At 43.6% G+C, this 22,625-nt stretch overlaps 1 protein-coding gene across 2 annotated transcripts in view; it reads right to left on the bottom strand.

The window, feature by feature from the left end:
- The window catches only part of GOLGB1 (golgin B1), a 38,730-nt gene extending 18,712 nt beyond the window's left edge, over positions 1-20,018 (bottom strand). The window contains exons 1-14 of one of the 2 annotated variants that reach the window (XM_057386392.1): positions 19,886-20,018; positions 17,441-17,573; positions 16,016-16,112; positions 15,247-15,399; positions 14,353-14,505; positions 10,594-10,752; positions 9,523-9,645; positions 8,987-9,100; positions 6,884-7,295; positions 6,145-6,236; positions 5,739-5,844; positions 2,493-2,566; positions 867-954; positions 134-201 (exon numbers count right to left, since the gene is read on the bottom strand). In XM_057386392.1, the coding sequence (XP_057242375.1) occupies positions 134-201; positions 867-954; positions 2,493-2,566; positions 5,739-5,844; positions 6,145-6,236; positions 6,884-7,295; positions 8,987-9,100; positions 9,523-9,645; positions 10,594-10,752; positions 14,353-14,505; positions 15,247-15,399; positions 16,016-16,105 (1,632 nt within the window). In that variant the 5' untranslated portion in view covers positions 16,106-16,112; positions 17,441-17,573; positions 19,886-20,018. The remainder of the gene's footprint in view (positions 1-133; positions 202-866; positions 955-2,492; positions 2,567-5,738; positions 5,845-6,144; positions 6,237-6,883; positions 7,296-8,986; positions 9,101-9,522; positions 9,646-10,593; positions 10,753-14,352; positions 14,506-15,246; positions 15,400-16,015; positions 16,113-17,440; positions 17,574-19,885) is intronic. The other variant, XM_057386393.1, reaches the window with a different exon arrangement.
- Positions 20,019-22,625: the final 2,607 nt, after the last annotated feature.

Raw genomic sequence — 22,625 nt, 5'->3', positions numbered from 1 at the left:
ATGCAACAACCACTTTAAGCTACAGCAGGTTAAAAAAAGCGAACTCTTTGGGGCTTTTAAACTAAATTAAAGTTTTCATATCCACAAATGCATACAATACTGAGACCAAAAGGGTTTTGGACAACATTAGTACCTCGAAGAGCAAGAAGGTGTCATCAAAAGGCTTTTGCACTTCAGAATTCACCAGCTCTCCTGGCATACCTAGTGATAAAAGGTACACTCGTCACCTTCAGCGTAACAACTTGCAGGTAAAGTCAGGAGGTAAGTGAAGGGACAATAAATGGGACCGGAGCTTCTACAGAAGGTGAGAAAAGACCAAAAAATGCAGCAAACCAAGCACATAACAAAAACAACCCGGAGTCTGAGTTTATGCAGTGCACAGACATTCTGTTGTGCTTCAACTCCAGCCAGAAATTAAGACCCTGCAGCTGCAATATGGCTCTGTGCCAACTCCCTGTGTTCATTGCCTGCTGGCATCATCACTTCTGACCCCTGCAGAAGGACGAAGAGCAAAGAGACAAGTGAACCAGGTAACAGATTGGTCTGACTGGCTTTTTTTTCATGCGGGATGCGTGAGGAACTAATTCCAGACAAAAAAAGAAATTTACTGGCTAGCAGAGAAAAACACAGTTCTTCATTTTACCTTAATTGTCTTCTGTGCCTTACACATCAGTCTTCGCGTCTACAAACACACTCCTACAAACACTCCTCTCTTTCTCACCTTAGGAACCACTTCTTTCTTCTCTTCTGGTATATCCTACCCATCCCACATTAGAATGTTCTCCTCTACCTCATGTAAATATTTTTTAATTATTTCTGTAGATTATCATCTTTTTCTTGTCACATGCCTTATTTGGTGCCCTCACCTGCAGAAGCAGAAGAGCAGTCTACATAAGAGGCTGGAGCTTCCACAGTCTTCGAGTCTTGCAATTTTGCCTCAGCACCATTCTTATTCTGTAGGTTGAAGAAAAAACACTGAGCTTTGAGCCAGGATCCTGGTATGAGAAGACAGCTCTCTTAGCTGCCTACTGCTCTGCCAAGCTCYAAGTAAAACCTATTGGTCCCAACTTTGGACACAACTCTGAAGCGTAATGAAAACAAACAAATAATAATAAAAAAGAGAGACTGGTTTTGATGCTAAGCAATAGAATAAGACATATCTCACCAGATTAATATATCAATGGATGCAATGATTTAAATCACTTCCTTCCCACCATGAGATGATTTCACTTCCATCTTTACCACTACAAAGAGACTAACTACAGTATYATAACCTTTCACTGAATGCCCAAGCAGAGGTGAGAAGTCACATGTCTGTCAGTGTATGCCTTACTGCTCCAGCCAATAAAGAAGCTTGAGTATTCCCAATACAGGTATGCCAGGCCCCACCACACAAACAAAACAATAACCCCACAAGAACCTTTTAACTGCTAGATCTCCTTAACCTGCATTTGGATAACCACATAACTTGGCCTAAAGCCATGGGTCGGATGCACAAATGGGGTGCAAGTGTAAAAACTTAGATGCAAGCTATTTAGCTGGACTCTTTTTATAATGACGACATTGAAATGGACAATTCCAGGGTTGTTTTCACCAACTCATTTTTAACCACCTTGGTCCAGGTGAGTCATACGCTAAAGAACATGTTCTTTCCACTGTCTATAAAGGGGCAGTAGAAAATAGTTCAAATGCTTATAGCTGCCCTTGAAAACACTACAAGTGTGGGTGTGTGCATATTCCCACTGATCTAACAGCTCACAGCTTGACTACAGGCAGTTGGAAGGTAAGGGTCTGAGTCAAGCAGGATGAATGATGCAAAGTGTTTCTCTGGTTCCACCGAGTCCCAAATACCAACTTTTGCCTTAATACCTCACAGTAATATACAAACCCACTGACAGAGAGGAACGTATTAGATAAAACACAGCATTAACCTTCCCCCTGTGGACAGGATGGGCCAGCGGAGCAGGCTGCAAAGAGACAGACTTTGCTCCAAGCTAATAACCGGTTCCACAGCGAACCCTCAGTACAGATACACGGAGGCCTCATCTACCTCCCTGTSCTGTGTGTAAAGCCAAGCAGCAGGTTTCTAATTCTGCATGCTTCCCAACAATAGCCTGACTGCACTTGTAGCTGCAGCTGTCCATCTTATATACTGCCAGCTGAGCCTTTGAAATTGTCTTTCCAGAGATCTGTCTCAGCATAGCCCATGGTTTTGCTGAAAAACTAACTCACATGAGGCAGAAAATAGCACAAATATGGATTGGGGGGATGAAGGACACAACAAATCCACACAGCCAGCAAAGGGAAATACAGTCTGTTAGGAACACAGTGCAACCAGCATTTGGAAGCTATTTCTGTCTTTCACCATTAATCCAGTTAATAATAGCAATCTTCCAAAGAGGATTGATAGAAAAGACCATGACAGCTTAGCTGTTTTAAGGCCARTCCTTGACCTATTTTAGTTTTAGCTTATTTCACTGCTTAATCATTACCTGTTTTGCATCTTCTGTCACCATCACAGCTTCCTGCTGAGGCTCTTGGAGAAAAAGTTGCAAATGCGGTATTTCTGAAACATTCAAACACAAGAAATWTCTTTGAAAATTAAGACTCTGCTTTAGATAGTAATAGGATATCCTTTCAGGAGCCTTAGAGAAAGGACATGTGGCTGTTAATGACACTTAGGTAGCGGAGACACATACTGTCTTTGGATAACGTGGGTTTGTTTCCTTTAGAGGCAAACCACACAAATAACATGCTGTTTTAAGCAGCTTTTATAAAAGAACAATTGTTGTCATACAGACATGCTGAAAGACAGCTAATAGAGATTTACGTTTTAAGAGACATATTTATAAAGAAGAGGAAAGAAGGAACTAYTGTAGCAAAATGTTTCAAATGTAATTTTGAAAAAATAAAATGAGAAACTTATAAATGTACAAGAAAAACACATTCTGTAATTCATCTCAGTTCTAAATAATGCTATTAGGTGATGTCTCAACCTTTTAGCGCAGGAGCCAGTAAAGCAACAAATACTATGTCTTCCCCAGAAATACCAACTTAGAAGCATTAAAAAMCAGGCCCCATTTCTGTGAACATGTTAACTCCAACGATGGTATGAAAAATACGTTAATACGTATGCAAAATAAAATCCAGGACCAAGTTAAACAGTTCTCTTGGGGGTATGAATTTCTGTACTTTTCACTTCTGAGCATGCAGAGAAGACACACCTACCATCAATATACAGTACAAAGTTTTCTTCGGTACCCCTTTAAACATTTTTCTACATACAATTGATTATACAAAACTGTATTTGCTAAATATTATGGAAGTTGAGGAAGCTCAGATGAATCAGTTTTGTGAATTTTAACAACTGGAAGACAGTCTGTGTTTTCTGTGATAATGGCTTTCCTTTATTGATTCATACTATACTTTCCACCGACTGAACTAGAGAAAGCCTCATAACTAATACARTGTTCCCTGACACAGCAAGATCAATCACTCAAAGAGCTGCCTCAAGAAAAGTTCAGGGAATCAATGTGGATGTAAAGAGAGTAACACATTTCTGATACAATGCACCGCTAARCCCATGGAAATGAAAAGAGTGTACAAAGATTTCAAGAATTTTTACATTTCAAATGACAACAGCTTGAAATTTGAAGGCACTTGTTGAGTTCTGCTGAAAAGGCATAAAAATTTGCAAAATATAAGGCAAATACCTATAAATCCTTATTTCATTCTATTYGAGTTATGGAATGGATTACAGTGGGCAGTTTTAGGCATCCCACTTTAAATAAGACAGACAAACTCATGGGAAAAAAAGGAGTAACAAAGTATTTAGAACCTATAGAGCAGAGTTAAAATATTATGATTTGTTTATGTTTCATTTAATATTTTGGTGTTTTTTAAAGAAATTACATCTTCCAGTGTTTAAGATCTGAAAAAATGTCAATAATCAAGTGTTCAACACATCCACTGGAAAGAGAATTGCAACAACAAAAGCTTGTTTTGAAGTAAACCTGCATCTAAACATGCACTGGCAAAGACATTTTAAGGAACATGACAGTGAAGCTCTGAGTCAAAGCATTTTTCAGGTGGAATTCCTTTCAKTAGAGGGAGGAGCTGCTTTTTAAGAAACTTGATTGAAGTTTTCCAGGTGCATTTGGATATAYTCAGTTGTAACTTGGGACATGGTATCAGACTGAAAGCTGTATTTCTGTAAGGTCTTTGATACGGCCCTCCCAGCACCCTTGCTACTAAATAGCTGAGATACGGGTTCGACAGGTGGACTGTTAGGTGGGGTAAGGAACTGGCTGCGTGGCCGCACGCAAAGAGTCGCAGTTAACGGCTCAACGTCCAAGTGGGAATCAGCTCCTGCAAAAGTCCATCTTGAGACAGGTACTATTTAGTGTCTTTTAACTGCTGACAGAGACAGCGGGATGGAGTGCACCCTTGGCACACCCGTAGGTAACACCAAGCTGAGTGGTCAATTTTGCTGGAGGGACGTGATGCCATCCAGAGGGACCTGGAGAAGCTTGAGGAATGCAGCCACGCGGCCCTTGCGCAGAGCAAGGTTTAATAAGGCTAAGTGCAAGGCCCTACACCTGGGCTGGGGCAATCCCACAGACTGCGGTGTGAATGGACTGAAAACAGGCTACAGAGGAAGACTTTGGGATTCTGGTGAACTAAAAATTGGACAGGAGCTGGCAGTGTGTGCCTGCAGCCCTGAAAGCCAATCATATCCTGGGCTATACTACAAGAGGTGTGGGCAGCAGGTTGAAGGAGACAATTCTCACCCTCTTCTCTGCTTTCGTGAGACCTGACTCGGAGCACTGTGTCCAGTTCCGGGGTACCCCTGTACGAGACAGATGTGGATCTATTGGAGTGAGTGCAGAGAAAACACAAAAATTTTCAGCGGGCTGGAACATGTATCTCCCATGAAGAAAGGCTGATGAGAGAGTTGTGGTTGTTCAGCCTGGACAAGAAAGGCTCCAGAGAGGCCTTACTGCAGCCTTTCAAGAGGGCTGCTTCCCTCCGGGTTGCCCAGAGAAGCTGTCAGTTGCCMCATCGCTGGGCATGACATGTTCAAGGTCAAGTTGGATGGGGCAACCTGATCCAGTGAAGGATGTCCCTGCTCAGGGCAGGGGGGATGGACCAGATGATCTTTATGCGTTCCATCCAACACAAACCATGCCACGATTCTAAACAATGTCTTGAAGCCTATTAAGGACCTGCATCTGCAAGACCATGAGGGAAAAAAAAAGAGAAAGAAGATATTCTAGGACTGTAGGAATACAGTTTATTGGTGATTATTTCCCCACCAGAATTCTTACAAAGAGGTTCTATCTTTGAATGACAGGAAGCAAAAGGAATCTACTTCTCAAAAATCAAGACAGCCTATTGTCATAGTGCACCAGATGCTAAAGTAAACGCATGAGGGAATCCACTGTTTTATATATAATTCTGATAGAGTTGTGATATTGCTGCTACCAGTCTCCGTGACCAGACACTCAAAACCTACGTAATTGTCTGGGCTTTTCTATATGTGGCACATATATGGGCCCCTTACTGTTTCAGCAAAAGCTATCAAAAATACTCCCCCCGTGAAGTACCACCTGCAGATTGGCAGCATTTCGTACTGGGGAAAGCTACCACTTCGGATATATTTTATTTTGTACAAACTAATTTTAGTATGATTTTTACATATTTAAAGAATATTAAAACAGGTAAGGTAATCATACAACCTTCTGTCTTCTGTCTTTCCATGTTTTCTGTGGGTAGGAATGAAGCCTCATTCTGGTCTTCCTGATCTATTATTTTTTCCTGTGAAGTTGAATCATCCTGTTTAAACTGGATGGAGGTGAGAAAGATAAAATTTAATACCATTTATAAATACATATTAGTCTTTGATTATGTGGTTAAATTAAAAAAAATAAATTTGGCAATCAACTTTTCAATTACTCAAACTGACTCCTACTTCTTTCCAGGCTTCTATAGTCATACGTCTGCCCATCAACTGAGAGGATTACTGAAAGCCTTTCTCAAGCAATGTATGATAAAAAAAAAAAAAGGATTTCTAGACATTTAATTTGGCTTTAGTTTCTAAATACACCAGAAAAAATGAATGAGAACCATATGAAAATATCACACCTGCTGGTTCACTTCAGAGACATGSATTTGTGACTGGGATTTCAGCTCATTCTGACAGCAGACAAATTCTTCAGATTTCTGTACAAGTTGATCTGACAGAGGGAAAAAAGGGGAGTTAAGGTGTGTGGTCTTTCTTGCCGAACTACATCCATTTTACACACATCCACAATAGTTTAGGAAATCCCTTATCTCTTGGTCACTCTTTCAGCTTTGGGTCAAAAAGGGGCTGGATGAAAATCAATTTGAAATAAGACMTTGAGGCAAGATCAATGTCATTATTTCTAACACAGGTCTATGGGGAAAACGGTACAGTTTGCTTTTCTCGGTTGTTTTACTTACAATTTCAGTAGAAATTCAGGCTGTGAAGAATGTGGCATATCTAAAAAGGACTTGCATAAGATAATGGAAAAAATCCAACAAATCAATAAAATCAATTAAAAAATACATCCAGCACAAGAAAGCCTTAATTCTCAAAAGACAAGAGGCTGGACAAGGAAAGCACCGTATACACTGCCCCGTGCTTTCGCTCTTCTTGCAGCTGCCAAGGACAGAATGGTGGGATCGAACTAGAACCGCCTAGCTTGAGACAGCACCACCACTCCTGTGTCCCCATGCAGTCAGGAACTGTTATATCAAGCCATTCTTATGGGCTGTTATAAAAACTAAGCCAAAGAGGAGGCAACCCAATGATTCTCAGCCTCCTGAGAACCTGCTCCACCTAACTGCCATGCTTGCTCACCCAGTGGTCCACGTGTTGTAGCTCCATGTTCCACAGATGGCACCAAGAGCTGGCCAACATCCTGCTTCAGCTGGTCCTTCTCAGCTCCATGGGCGGCATGGCCACATCGCAGCTCCTGCTCGGCCACCTTAAGACAACCGATCAGTCGGCTTTTCTCTTCCACCTCCAGCCTGTGCTCCTGTTCCAGGTCTTTATACTTCTCCTCTAGTTCAGCTTGTGCTCTTCTTGCCTCCTCCAGCTGTTCTGAGAGATGCTGCATCTCCACCTGCAAGCAATGGGAAGACAGCTTCCTCTCAGCTACTTCCAGCTCCATCTTCTCCCTGAGATCCYGAGATCCCTGTCTCTCCACTTCCAGCACATCTCTCAAGGAGCCTAGATCCACTTCATTCTTCTGGCACTGATCTAGGAGTTTCTGTAAAATGATACAGAAATTAATTTATCTCTCAACTAGTTAAATACCTTGACAAAGCAAAGGACCAGAATGATATTTTAAGGTTTTCCTCAAATACCTGAGTATTTAAGAAAAGGAGGAAACAAACGTCAGTAATTCCTACTTGTTAGAAATAAACTGCCCCACTATTTAGAAATTTTAAGAAAGCAGTGCTGAGAGAAGCAGCTCCTCATCACTGTGGTAAAGAAAAGATAAGTCCTGATTTAGAGGAGGGGAATTTAGAGGAAAGAAGCAATAGAGCAATGGCCAGGAGTTCTCTTTTAGAAGAAAGCAACCTTTCCAGAAAGGGGAGGAAGAGCTACAACAAATGAGGGAGAACTCAACAATTACAGTGTAGAATTTAAAAAAACTTTTTTTTTTTTTTTCCACAGGACAAAAGTGTGTATGTGAAAGGGGAATGCTGAAACGTGAGTCTGGAGGTAACAGAGGGTTCCACACAGAACCCACTGTTTTAAGAAAGATCTCAGAAGGCTGGTCAACACTGACCAGAGATTTAAGGCGACCAAGAGACAGAAACAGACCTTAACTTGCCCAAACTGCCATTGTCAAACTTCCTCTTCCTGKTGCCGTAGATGGTCAGCATAGCTAATTTCAGGAAGAGTCTGATGAGGAGCGCCTTTTACTTTGTGGGTAGGAAGAGAAACTTCAGCCCCATGGCCTCAAGCTTGTGAGGTCTTCTTCAGACCACCGAATGTGGGGAATGAGGGAAGTCAAAGACACCAAGGAGGAGTCAGGAGAGCCCAACAACCATATAAGAAGATATCCACGCCACCACTCCATGATACACCCTGCTAAGCAATGCGGTCAGTAGTGAGAACCTCACTGAGGTTCTTTACCTCTTTCTGGTAATAAGAGGACTCAGTATGGTCCCTGGCTAGGACATACAGGAAAAAAAAAATATGTGGAGCACAAGTGCGTAAAAATAATCCAAGTGAGGTTCAGCATTAGACTGGCTGGTGASCAAGAAGCCTACAGATATGAGACTGATTCAGCGTAAGTCTCTTCTAAAGGGATGGGGAATTTTCAGAAGTTCAGATAATAGGAAAACGAAAAATACACTAATCCTCTATCTGCAAATCAAGCTTTTAAGAGGCTGTGTACTTAATCCTGTCTCCATGCATATACAGTCACATATGCACAGACTTAATCTMATTCTCTTCGCACTCTAAATTGATGAAGTGAGAACCAATCCCACACCACAAGTTGTGTCACCATATAAACAAGTTCGCAGCAAGACATACCAAAGCGTATCTGTTTCTGCTCTGATATGGCCTGGATACCACAGGTCAGAAACACTGAGGCTACAGCAGCATTGCGYTACGCACTTCTGTTCGGCAAAGGTTTACGTATCTGGCTTTGAAAGTACAGTCAGCATTATGGGTATAGATAGATGTAGACCCTGTCCAACTGCCCAGAACCTGGATCATTAGAACCGGCAGCTGCAGAACCCCATTCTCTGGCTGCACCTGCTGTAAGCTGTGCCCACAGACCTGCAGCTCTAACACCTGACTGGAGGGAGGCCCCARTTGATTTCATGATGGAAACCTGTTGCCAAAAAATCCCTAATCAGGTGACTTCCGAGCTACTGACAAAGGCCCCATCCACCACCAATATGGACACAGAGTAAAGCAATAAAAAGCACGACCGGGTACCTGGTTTTGTTTCTCAGCAGCGCGTAACTCCTGCTGCAGCAGTTCTACCAGCTGAGTTTGTCCTAACAGAGCCGCTTCCCGCTCCTCAAGCTTTCTCTGGAGCGTGCATACGTTCTGTGAGAGAGACAAGGCTATTCCAGTATTGGGGAGGCTAATGTAAGTCTAGATTCCCATGTTTCACCCATACACCTAGTTTGTGTAACAGTTACTTYAATAGCCTGAATGACTTCATTTTTTGTTGACACCAGTTCTGGAGCCCTGGTGCAGTAGGAGGAGCTCACGTTGCTTCGTGAGTAGGGAACTGGAAAACAATAACCATACTTTTTTCAATTGTTCTTTCTCTTCTACTAATAGCAAACCTGCAGCTTGAAGGATTCAAAAGTCCCAACCAGCATTCCAGAAACTCCCAACAACCAAAGCATCCTTCTTCTTACCCCTTCTGAGTTACTTTAATGAGAACTGTYCTTTCAGGGTGTCTTCTGGTAAAATGCCTTTTCCTTCCTTCTCCCATGATACAAATATTATATCAAATATACCTGTTGCATCATTGCTTCCAGATCTGACTGGACCACCATCTTGAGCAATTCAGCTTGATGCTGGTGCACATGCTCTTCCAGGAGAGCATCCTTCTCCTGAATCACTTCCTGCAGGGAGCTCAGCTGAAAACATAAGCCACAAAATAAAAACAAATCAACAAGGTTATGAACCTGACAGACACCCAAGGCTTGCTTTCAACATGCACCAGCATACTGAGTGTGCGACGAGTTTCCAGCTTGACAGTCCCATATATCACCTTGGTCAAATGGTATTTTATTACCTGGTGTCTTCATCTTCATCCTACTAACATAATAACTGATAATAATTCAGATCCCAGAAAGCATAGAATTTCATCTACAAATATGCAGAATAATAAAATGTATGATTACTATATAATTACCAGTTCATAAAACTTCTGGGGTTTGGTAGGATATATAAGATGCAGCCCAATTCACAGTTCAAAAGATAAAAGTGCAATTGAGAGTATTAACAAAAATCCTTCCATATATAATTACAATGTAACATTAAAGCTGTTGCATTCTGTGATAAGCAGCTGCTATGCACACCCACAGCAGAATGCAGGCAGGCGATGGCAGGCCTGGCAGCTRGAAGAACACTCTGCCCCAGCTACTGCAGATCCCATCACGGAACAGCAAGGGTGGACAGGGAAGAATCCAAATTCTGATTTAGAGGAAGAGACACCCTGTCCAGGTCCTTTCAGGGACTGTTTCCCCCATCCTCAGAGAGCCATCAGTCCCATTGTCCAAGGGTGACACCCATCTCTTACCTGCAGAGTACCTTTTGCACCAAGGGTGGTTCTGGCCTGGGGGGTAGAGAATAGGGGCAGGTGAAGATCATTTGGGGATTGTGAAAGACTTATGGAATGTTTAGAGGAGGAACCAAAGGCAGTGAAATTGATGGATCTAGGTGATTTGAGGAGAAACAAAACTGAAAAAATTGAGGTAAGGGAACTGAAGACCAGCTGTGTAAAGCACTGTTCTACTCTATCACACCAATCTGAGAGGTGAGGTGGGAAATACAGACTGATGAATAGAAAAGAAATTCTGTACCTGTGTTGCATACTTGATTTCAGCATCTTTCAGATTCACTTTGGCTAGAGCCAGCTGTTTCTTCAGGTCCTGAATGGTCTCCTCTTGCTCCCTGAGCTGCTCTTTCAGTACTTCCACTTCCTTTCTGTGCCCTTCACTTGCATTTTCATTTTTCTTACACTGCAAGAGGAAACAAGTAGCAAGAAGAGAAATAGTAGAAAGTAAACTTATCAGTATTACTGATTAATCCATTTAATGAACTAATTAATTTTTAAAATACACTACAATGCTACTGCATTCCCCTGCATACTGCAACCCTCTTGACTCCTAATCAGATGCTTATTTCCACTACATTGCTTAATTTATTAACTTTACATTTCTTTTCTTTCTTTAAATGAAGTTGTCCTATGTTAAGTAACGATCTTCCCCGTTTCTGTGTCGATATGCACAAGATGCCTTTAGGGATGGGAAGCATCAAAGCACTTGGAATGGCTAACTGTCCATGACAGTTCCATATATAAACTAAGGCAAATTAGATTATTAAATACATTATAATACGTAATTTATGATATGACTACCCTGATTTGTGAGGCATTTTAACATCAAAGATTTCTCTAATACCAGAAATAAAAACATTTCTTAATTAGCTACAGAAGAATATTCTCCATGTGATGAAGGGGCAGACATTCTAAACTACAGAAAATAGGCACAGAAATCTCTTTAAGCTACAGGATTAATAGCAATGAACTTATTAGATGTACGCAAAAGGGAACAGGCAAACAATCATCAGCTCTAGTCCACTCTGAAGCACTTAAATCCTCTACTTATGACCATGAAATGTAAACAACTTTTCACATAAAACACATGCTTAGGCCATGTCTACTCRGACAACCCAGGGCACTACATCTGCACTCTTCTGTCTCTCAACCACCTGGGTGAAGGCAGGCCCCTGAAGCACAGCTCTCCCTTCACACCTGTCACTGAGCAGACAACCTCGCTCTACCTTCTCATCTCAGCACTTCCAGCGACTGTGATCGCTCAGTGCTGGCTATTTTTGTACTGAATATATACAAAATGCATCTCTTTCATTTTATTTGTGACAGGTATTGGTCAAAGACCATCAATAACACGGGAATTCTACAGAGTATTTATGTCCCTAAACCCATTCAGAAAAAAATTATGAAGGGTTATTATTATTAAAATTATAAATCAGTGTAATAAGAATAGGAGGTTACTGTTCCTCAAAAGATGTTTCACCTACACAGAAGGCCTTTGGCAGTAGGTAGAACAGTGAGACAAGGAAGCTTTAATTGCACTTAAGTTTAGAAATAGAATAGGACAGTAAAATAAAGAACAGAAATGCAGGAAGCTCTAAGAAGCCAGGAATATACATAATGTATAAGGCTGGGGCAGTTGCAAGGGGGTAAGATGGGTGGATTAGTTTTCTTACTTGTAATTAGCTTTCAGGATCGATATTTCCAGTTGGATTTAGAAAAGCCTCTTACATCAGCCGTTACATGGAGTGCCACAATTAAGGACAGTAGCGCAGCCACAAAGTTTCCGAGCTCAAGCTTTCAAATATTATGTTTTTATGAAACGTATAAGCTCTTATATCTGAACATAATTTATCTTTACCCATTTAAAATTTGAGAGGAGACTCAGTTGTTCTGTGCACAAATACTATCTGATAGAAAGAGATAAGGTGATGCTTCCATTCTTCTCAATGTAAGGCACTCTGCCCAGAAAGTAATAGTACTAATTAGATATTTAAAATACAGCTTTCCCATGGGGCCCATATCATAGAGAGGAAAAAAACCAGCCCTTTGCTAACGTTCGGTATTTCAGCACAACGTGCAACCCTAACCCCAACCTCGAATTTTCACAATCAGATGGCACGGTAATAGTCTAGGAAATAACTCCATTACTCGAGACAGCATCTACTTGGAGAAATAAGTGTAAATAAAGGACTCAGGAGGTCTAACTTTGCAAGAAAGAATCTAGAAACCGATTTCCGGGTCAAATATGGGTTACCGCAGGTAAGTATCCTAACGTAATTTCACTCAAACCATGTTCCAACCGAAACCAAATAAGGCTGAGGTCCATACSGTGTCCACTGGAGATTGACTCAAGCCTTCATTCCTCCGATTAGAAGGCCATTTTTCTTAAGGCGTAATTTACATTCATCCATTCACTTGCACTGTCCTTTCACTTTAACAGCTCTCCCACTTTCCTGACGCTCACCTTCTTCATACAACTGTAGAAAGAAATGACATTTCCTCCCCGACTTTGGTTGRCTAAATAACCAAGCTATTTGAGTGTCTCCCAAGAGCAACTACTAACATGATGGGAGAACAAGTCTCTTGCTGCTCTCAGAATTTATCTTTCCTGATTCCAAGTAAGCAGAACATGACAACACTCCACACAAGGTCTTGCCACTCTCAGTAGAATAGCTAGAACATTATATTAAAAAGYTAAAGCCTCTTTTAAAAATCTATATTGCACCAATAAACTGATGATAAGCTTTCTCTCATTTTGCCCTCTTCAACTGCTAAATTTGAATTTTGAAGCAAGAACTCTCACCAGCCTTCCACAGCAAGTCTACACGAGTCATATAACAGCATACGCACATGCTGCATATAGAAAAACTTAAAAAGAGCCTCAGCACCAGGACAGCAATGTAAAGTGACACAGCTAAACAGCCTTCACGATCTCCACTGGCATCTGCAGCCAGGGAATGTTGTTCATGGCCTTGAGGTATACAGTGTCATGACATCAGAAATGCTTGAGTGTGCACCTGTTAAATTTCGCTTTATTTTTCTACTACGTCAATCCCTGAGATCATCCAATTTTTCATGTATGAAACCAGATGACGCTTTGCATTCAGAAAGATTCTCAAGTTGGTATTGGGAATTGCAGAAGCACATTTCTACGATTTCATGATGCTCTTAATAAAAAATAGTTAGTACAAGTCATAGAACCAGTCTTTGCTGGTAGTCACCTCTCATCTGACATCTCTCACACGCACCTTTTATTGTTTCCTATAATATCTTAATTTTTTTTCAATGTCTGAAATAACCTTTATGTTCTCTCTGGTTTAGTKAACATCATTTGATGTCTGGAAACCATTTTGGACTTCTATCCCATTCTCCTTGTGCAATATTACCAACTTTTTAAGGAAAACCACGTGATCAGCAGAACAACACTAAGTTTTCAAAAATTACCAGCTCCAGTGGGAGCTTCTATTTAATGTCTTCATAGCGGAAACTTTCCCCTCAGTTTTTACCTAGCGCTACATGATTACCGTTTGTCAACCATAAAACTTTATGGTGGCTTAGGAAGCTACACGACTGGATTTTTTTTTTTTTTTAATATTTAAGATACTGCCTTCCAGTTTCAATTACCTCCTTACCTCTTTGTTCTTGTACTCCAGCCAAGCTTTGCTGTACTGACATGACAGGTAACACTTTGAAACTCATAGCTCAGATAGACACACGATTTCTGCAGGAAAGAGCTTGGCCACAATCGCTTACCAAAGCTATGCAAAGGGAAAAYAGCTCATGCCCTTGAGGAGATCAAGTGGAGTACTCCAAGGGCATCTACAGTACAAAGAAGCTGGATAGATAGGTTTCCTACAGTACAGGCACAGACATCCTTGCTGGAACCACGAGAATCCTGCTAGTACAATAAATAGGAACCGCTGGCTCCCTGTGACCTGAAACATCAGGCAGTACCAGGTTATCAACAGAAGCTACATCTTTCAAGCAGACTCGTTCTCCCAACCTTGGGATACTCCAGCTCTTCTGCCGAGGCCTGCGTAGACAGCGGTGATCCTTTCTCCGTCAGCTCCTCAATGCGTTTGTTCAGAGAGGCCAGTTTGGCTTTGGCTTGAAGTTTAAGTTTCATCAGCTTCACATCCGCAGCCTCTCGTTCTTTCTGTAAGAGAAGGACACAAACTGACTGCACCTCAGACTCCAGGGCTCTTACCTAAGAAGCAGCACTTTGAAAAGCTACACAACTTGTCAGTCTGCCATACTCTGTTTAACTCTGCCTCCTGAGTAACTGCACTATTTAAAGCACAACGGCAAATCAAATTTATTCTGAAATACTACACATATCAAAACTGTGGTTTCTACCCCAGCACCTTCTTTCAAGGGTCAGAGCACTCAGGGACTTCACCCAGCAGTGDAGTTTCAGTTAGACTTCCTCTGCTAGATGCAGTCCCTCAGAACAATCTCAAGTTACTGCACTCCCACCAGACCTCAGGGTAGGCAACACAAACCTTTGGGAATGTGCCATAAAACCACTGGACTGCCGGATGGGCGCAGCACAGCCTACTCTGTGTCAAACACTCTGAAGCAGGGAAAGGACAACCTCAAACAAGATACAGTATTTATTAAAACCACTGGTAATCCACATGGGCCTCAAGGAGCTCCGAGACAAAATGCTGCATAACTTGGATGTAACCTATCTACTCTAGACTAAATCAAGGTACCAGAAGCTATCCTACATCTCTTGGGTTAGGGTCCATTCTTCAAATTCCAATAACTCTCTGGAATTTATGCCATCAGTCATGCAGGCATCTCATGTTAAAAAAAACCAAAAAAACTAGAGACTGGATTGCACAGAAAACTGAAGCAGCACTTTACTCTCAATCCCCAGAGAAAGAAATGGTACCTTGAGTACWGTGTCCTTTTCCTGGAGCAGAGCATCCTTTTCTCTAATCAAATCCTTCAGCTGAACAACTAGCTTTTCCGTTTGGGCTAGGCGCTCCAACAGCTTCTCATGGGCCTCCTCCATGTTTTCTGCTTCTGACTCCAAAGCTCGTACCTGGAAACAACAAAATGAGTGTCTGAAGGAAAACGTCTATAAACAGCCTGCAGCGGAGCATTCACATGGTATCTTCAGCTCCACTCTTAAATGCTGCACTCTGCTCCCTGCAGGCATTTCATGGAGCCTGTGGAAATATACAGTTAGGTGAAACCAGAAGGAAAGCTCAGAGAACCCGTAAGCCAATACACAACAAAGAGTACCTTGCTGAGCACCACATGAACAATCTGAAACAAGAGGCACCCTCACACAATATCCACTGTCCCAATACCAAGGGGCAGCATAGAGATGAAGCATTCCACTGTTACCCAACCACGCAGAGCTTCCCCTTCTGCTACACAGAATCACTAGTACTCCTAGAAGTCCTTCTTCACCCTAATTCTAGTTGTTTCCTAGGATCACCTTGAGATGTGGAAACTGAAGAGATTATGGTCTGCCTGACAGAAATGCTGACTTTAGAGGTGAGGAGTAGAAGAAAAGCAGAGTGGAATGACAGCTCAGTCTAGTGCTCAGCAAGGAAGAAGCAGAAGACAGTTTTCACAGCAGTCTAACGAACCAGACTTCCCAAAGTAATTGTCAAAAAGATCTGAAAATCTTTAGACAACACTGTACTTACAGCAACAGAGGGTTCAGTAACTGCATCTAGATTCTCCCCGGACGGCTCTTGTAAAACTGTATTTGTAAAACCTGACAATCGGCTCAGCATCTTGAGCCTAAAACAAAACCAAGAGTCAGAACACAGTTGCAGAGTCAAAACTGCTATGAAGAATAAGCTCCATCATGCTGATCTTTAATGTTACAGCAGTTGGTGATCAGGCTTGCAGGGAATTCATCTGCTTTGCCAAGAGAGAAAAGTCAAAGTAAAAGCTCAGGGAAAAAAAAAAAAAAAAAGGCCACATTAAACAGGAGCAACCGGACCTTCTGAACGTAAAAGCAGAGGATGTGCTGGTGTCAAAACACATGAAAATTCCTTCACTGTTCTACATGTATGATTGAAAAATACATTTTTATACTGGATGCTAAGTCGTCCTCATAGTTCATGCTTGATCTTTCTTAACAATGACATTACAGAAGCATGATCTGTTCAATTTACTGAAGAGAAGGGTGATTGTTAATTGAAGTAATTTTTCTACAGCCTAAACATGGCTTGTAACATAAAATCAGCCTTCTGATAATAAGTAGTAGAAATAATGGAGCGAACCTTGACGTTTGCCAAACAGATGAAAGTGTGTCACATCGGAGAGATGATGAAACCTCTGCACGTCACATACGGGACAGGACAGGACCCTGACATAGGGGAATAGTCCGGAGAGGACGTACGTTCCCTGGCTGCTGCTTAGCGTACCTTCTTTCCTTTCCTTGAAATTCGGGAGCCAAACTAATGCAGCAAGTGCAAATGAAGAACCAAAAAACATGCAGTAGTACCAGCCAGCAACACAGAACTTGTAATTTTGGGGAGAGAAGCAAATTAAATGCTCCATTATTAACCAAGATTTTTGATGTTAGATATCAYGCTAAGAGCAAAGGATTTGACCAACTGAACTCCCAAAGTCCCTTAAGAATCACAGAATCGTCATTCTAGTGTTCTATAAAAAGAGTTCACATGTGACATTTGACATCTGTGAACAGAAAGGCCACAGAACTGTCTATGCCCGCAAATAACAAAATCATTCATACAATTACAGAAGCTCCAGTAATGCAAGCTGAGACTAGGCAAAGTCACATTAGCTATAAGATAAGTATACATTATTACCATTATCTTCATCAAATGGAATCTTTTAATATGACAAGATGTCTCACTAGAAGCAGGCTTCTGAAGCTGGCTACACAGATCCACTCATTTGTGACCTCGTTAGTCTTACTAACGAGGTTAGTCTTACTAACTAAGCAAATCCTTTGTCATAGATTGCCACTTAAACGTGTGAAAATACTGATACTGTAGACGAGCAGTGCACTACTTTTCTGTAGCAGTGACCTGATTYTGCAGAAGCAGAAAACGCGACAACGCATCAATAGCAGAGAAGGGCACGTGAGCACGAACCTGCTTTGTGCTCTAAGGAGCTCATAAGTCTGCTGGTTCAGTAGTGAGGTTTCCAAGGTAGAGCTGTCACACACAGGTCTTTCATGCCATTCCTTTTCATCTCTTGAGTACTGACAGGTTGCAGGAACCAAGACTTTTGATGGAGAGAAAAGCAAAAAAGAACAAAAAAAGAAGAGAAAAATAAATTATTCCATAGTAAAGAAATAAGCCCATCCTACACAGTACAGGGTTGTTAGTCAGACACTTGCAATTAGCATAAAAATGAAAAGTCTGCTCTGTTTGGGAGTAGAGAAATTTAGAAATACAAAAAAGAAGCAGAATCTAGGTAGGTATCTGCGTGGGGCTCAGCACATATCTGCACGCTACAGGCATTACAATTTYGAGCGTGCATATCTGGGTTGGGAAAATATTCCTTGGCCTTTGTCCATATTAACCTGATAGTGCACTCAAGCTAATAAGCCTTGCTGGGTTTGGCTCACAGTTGGTCTCCTCAAAACACAGAGGAACCATCTGCAGCTATTCGCACAGTTGCGGACTTTAATAACGTGAACTCAAGTCTTAGAGATTCATGTCTTTTGATTTTACTTTTAAATTATATTCTCAGGTCAGCTGAATATGGCAAGGGATGYGAATAGGGAACAAAAAGTTATCTGACAAATCTATAAACAGCAACAAGTTTGCTGTCTATGTAGGGGAAACAGGGAAAACATGGGCCTAGGTGTGCCACTACTCTGGATAGCATCTGTCAGAACACATCCCTGAAAGCAGCACTGCAGAAAGAGGCTGGGGATCGTGATGGACAACTGATCTAAGTCATCAATGTACCCTCATGACAAAGGCAAGGAGCATGCTGAGCTGCATTGGGAGCATTGTCAGGAGGAAGGTGATCCTTCCTCTCCACTGGGCACTGGTGAGGCCACATCTGGAGTAATGTGTCCAGTTCTGGGCTCCCCGGAAAAAGAAGTAGGAATTTGTCAACGAAAATTCAGTGAAGGACAACAAATAAAAGACTCAAGGAGAATCTTATAAAAGAAACACAGACTGGCTGAAGTTARTAGCTCATCTGGTCTAAGCTCCAAACGGGCCACCCAGAGCTAGTCATCCAGGATGGCTGTGCAGGAAGCTTCCAAATATCTCCAAGGTTAGRGGCTTCACAACCTGTGCCAGTGATCAGTAACCCACTCAGCGAAAAAGCATTTCCTGACGATCAAGGTAATCTCCTGTGGCTCAGGTCACGGCCTGTCATCCTGTAACCAGACACCACTGTAAAGAGCCTGGCTGTGCTCTCTTTGACCCCTCCCCAAGAACAAGTCCAGGAACAAGCATAACATGGCTTTAAATTCTATTCCAAAGCCAACAGTCTACGCAGAGGGTGGTGGCCGTCCCATGCATTAGCCTCGAGGACTTGGGGCAGGAATATCCTGGTGTTATACAATGCCCATCAGTTTCCCCACAAACACCAAAGGACAGAGGTCATTCTGCATTCCACTTCCTCACCCCAATAAAGCAAACAGTGCACCTCTCAAGTGACAAGATTGGTGCTCTCCCAGGCTTACACTAGCATATGGATTCCCATCTCTCTAATGAACAGCACTGTGCAAGGACCCTCGCTGTGCTCAGGACCCTCTACATTCTAGCTGTAGTGAAAAATAACCTTTTACTCAGCATTCTTATGACTAATGAATTTTTGCTGGGGAGACTTTACTTTGAACACTGGGACCACCAGTGATTTGAAGGAGGCTCCTTTCCTCTGAAATACACATCCCTGACCCAAACAGCCTAAGCCCACTGGTAGTCTGCACAGTCTGCAGCATGCAGGGTATAAATCCAGGCATTTCTCATAGCAAAGAAAGACYTGACAGTGTTCTTCCCTACTTTCTTCTATTGTAAGTTGACTATACATAAATGACATTAATTACTTGCATTTCCCTTCGTTTAAAACCAAACACCCATTAAAGGCTCTACTGCTGCGCACAGGCCCTGACCCAAACTTTTCGCACCGTACAGAAAGGTTCCGAGAGAAACCAGGAGCGCCGGGGAAAACGGGAATGCCGCGCCGGGAGGAATGCCGCGCTCCAGCCTCTACGACGGGCGGCGGGCAGCGCCGACGGGCCCCAGCAGCCCCGCAAATTTACCGGACCGCACACCTCCGGCGGGCCCCGCTGAGTGCGAACCTTCCCCGGCCGGGCTGCGCTCCCGGTACCTGGAGGCACCGCCGGCGGCGTCCCACCGGCGGGGGTAGAGCTGGGCCGGGCCGCAAAGCCCGGAGCAGGAGGAGAGGCCCGCCCCACCAGCTCGGCCCGGCCCATTGCTCCTTACGGTCGGCGACCCAGGGAGCAGCGAACCCGCTCTGACAGCGAAGGGCCACGAAAGGAGCCCGGGCGGCAGAATCCGCGGACCGCACATGGCAGGCGGACAGCACCGAGGGCGAGGGGAGGCACTGACCTGCAGCACGGCGGGGGTGTCAGCACCGAGGGGCGGCTCTCACCTGCCGAGGAGCCCCCGCCAGCCCCGCCGCCGCCAAACCGCTCCCAGCGTGCCACCTCAGCACCGGAACGCGCTGCCGCCGCTTCCGCCTCCRGCGGAGGCCCGCCCCCAGGCGCAGAAGAACCAATCAGCTACGGTGTTTGAGAGATAGACGTGACCGTCAGGCAATCGGAACGCAGCAGCCGCCTCGGCGCCATGGTTTTCCTGCAACATGGCACAAAGTCACCAATCCCGAGGAAGCCTCGGGCTCCCGCCCAATAACAAGGCGGCGACCAATCAGTTGCGGGGTTTCGGGCCGGCCCGGGGGTGTTGATGAGACGGGGGCTTGGATTGGACGGTGGGCGACGGGGGCGGGGCCAGATCCGTGAGGAGACCGAGCGGGGRCCGAGGGCGGGGCCGGGGCTCAGTACCGGAGGGCGCTCCGAGTGGTGCGTAGAGGYGCGTAAAGGGAACGTACCTTTAGGGATGACTCAATCCCACCCCCTTGCCGTGGGCACGTGCCACGAGGCCGGGTTGCTCCAAGCCCCTTTCAACCCGCTCTTGACAGTTTCCGGAGATGTCCGGTCCAAACCTGCCCTCATGCACATGAGCACTGTTGTCCCTTGCTCTGGCACGACAGCTCTTGGCATAAAAATATTTTTTCTTTTTTTCTGAACTCCCTCTGTATGCTGATAGGCTGCAGTAACGTCTCTCCAGAGTCCTTCCCCGTCTGAAACACCCCCAGCTCTCCCAGCCTGTCTCCAGAGCAGAGGGGTTCGAGCCCCTGGAGCATTTCTGTGGCCTCCTCTGGACCTGCTTCAGCAGCTCCACATCTGTCTTGTTTTGAGGGCTCAAGGGCTGGAGGCAGCTCTGCGAGTGGGGTTTTACCTGAGCAGGGCAAAGGGACAGAATTCTCCTTCTCACCTTCTGCCCATGCTGCCAGGGATGTGCACGCTGCCAGGCCTTGTCCAGTTTTTTTGTTTTCCTTTAGTCATTCTCAGAACTCTTGATCCGTTCACCTCCTGGTCTATGCTGTTACCAGAGGTTGCCCCCAGTCAGGTGAAGGGCAAGATTTCGGGAAGCCCGAGCAGTGCAGTTTCCTTGCCTCCTGGCTGACTAACTGTGCACACGGATGCACCATATTGCTATTTCTGATGGCACCACGTAGTGCTATCCTGGTGTGGCCATGGGTTCTGTCCCGAATTCACAGGGCCTCAGGACCAATGCCTGCCAGGCCTGCTCTGAATTTTTCATGCCCTGCCTGCAGCTTTGTTCACTTTTTTCACTTTGTTCACTTGAGCTGTGAGTGCAATTTCTCCAGGTATCTATGGCTAATTTATTTTACTTACCTATCTTTGTATGGTACAACCATGGGCTTATATTGGTAGTAATAGCAAGCAGTTATTCTAGGTAGAATGAGATATTTACAACTCTAACACACTATATGAGTATAAGCAGAAAAAAAAGAGAAGAAATTAAAAAAAAAAAAATGTAGAGAGGATGAGGAAACCATTAGCAAGAACATCACATTCCTCCCAGTGAAGGATTCTAGATACTGAAAATTTCCCAATTTCTTCTCTCCCACTCTGCAAACGTCCAAGTGAACCACAGATCTTAATATCCAGAGGAGAGCAGGCAGGTCAGCGTAACACCAGAAAAAGCACAGAAATAAAGCACATGTGTTGCAATTTTAACTAGATTGTTGCTACTGGTGCATCTTTTTTCTTGTCTATAAGTACTTGACCAACGTTATTTCTCTTTGCTTTTCTGTAATTTGATATAGATTAATTATGACTTGCAAATTAGATTGTCAAAATTTCTATTATACTAAAAATAAATTTTGGCTTTAAATGTGTGTGCAAAACATGCTGATACTCTATAGGGAAGGGATAAGGCATCCAGAAGGATTTGGRCAGGCTAGAGAGAAGGGCCCATGCCAGCCTCATGAAATTTGACAAGGCCAAATGCAATCCCAGACATGGGTACTGAATTGGTCACGAGTGACTTGAGACCAGTCCTGTGTAGAAGTCCTTGGAGGAGTACTTGGTAAATGAAAAACTGAATATGGGCCGGCAATGTGCACTCACAGCCCAGGAAGCCAACTGTAGCCTGGGCTCCGTCAAAAGGAGCATAACCAATTAGGGAGGAGATTTTCCCCCTCTACTTGACTCTGTCTGTTTTAGGGGAAGGTAGAGTCAARTAAGAGGGAGACTCCTCTGCCCATGGTGAGGGGTGTAATTTGCAGCCCAAACTATTCTGTGATTATGTGAAGGTCCATTGGTGGAAAACACATACAGTGTCTGGGCTTGGACATCCAGCCTACCCAGCAGCTGCCTCTTGATGCCTGGGCTCCCCAGCTGCTGGCACCTGGACAAGCCAGACCCTCCAAGGCGCAAAACCCCACAAGAGTCACTGGTACCGATTCCACTGCACACAGCGACATACAAACCAACATGTACGTTGTGTGTCACTCCAGTACACGTGATGAAGTTCTCAGGAGGATGCAGCTGTTTGTCTCCTGCACAGAGAAACACACAGACAGGTGGGTCACTCTCAAGCTTACATCTTCAGTCTAATAGTCAGCTACTCCAACAGTCTCTCACTAACGGACACATACACATACCCGTTTCCCCAAACTACTTTGCTTATTTGCTGGCTAATCTGGCTTGATATTTGGTAGTGATCATAGACTGACATGGTCTCACTCAATCCAGTTGTG

Source organism: Malurus melanocephalus, unplaced genomic scaffold (assembly GCF_030028575.1).
Source record: "Malurus melanocephalus ecotype Western Australia unplaced genomic scaffold, MMel_1.1 scaffold_961, whole genome shotgun sequence".
Lineage (NCBI taxonomy): Eukaryota > Metazoa > Chordata > Aves > Passeriformes > Maluridae > Malurus > Malurus melanocephalus.
This window is presented reverse-complemented; position numbering and strand designations above follow the sequence as displayed.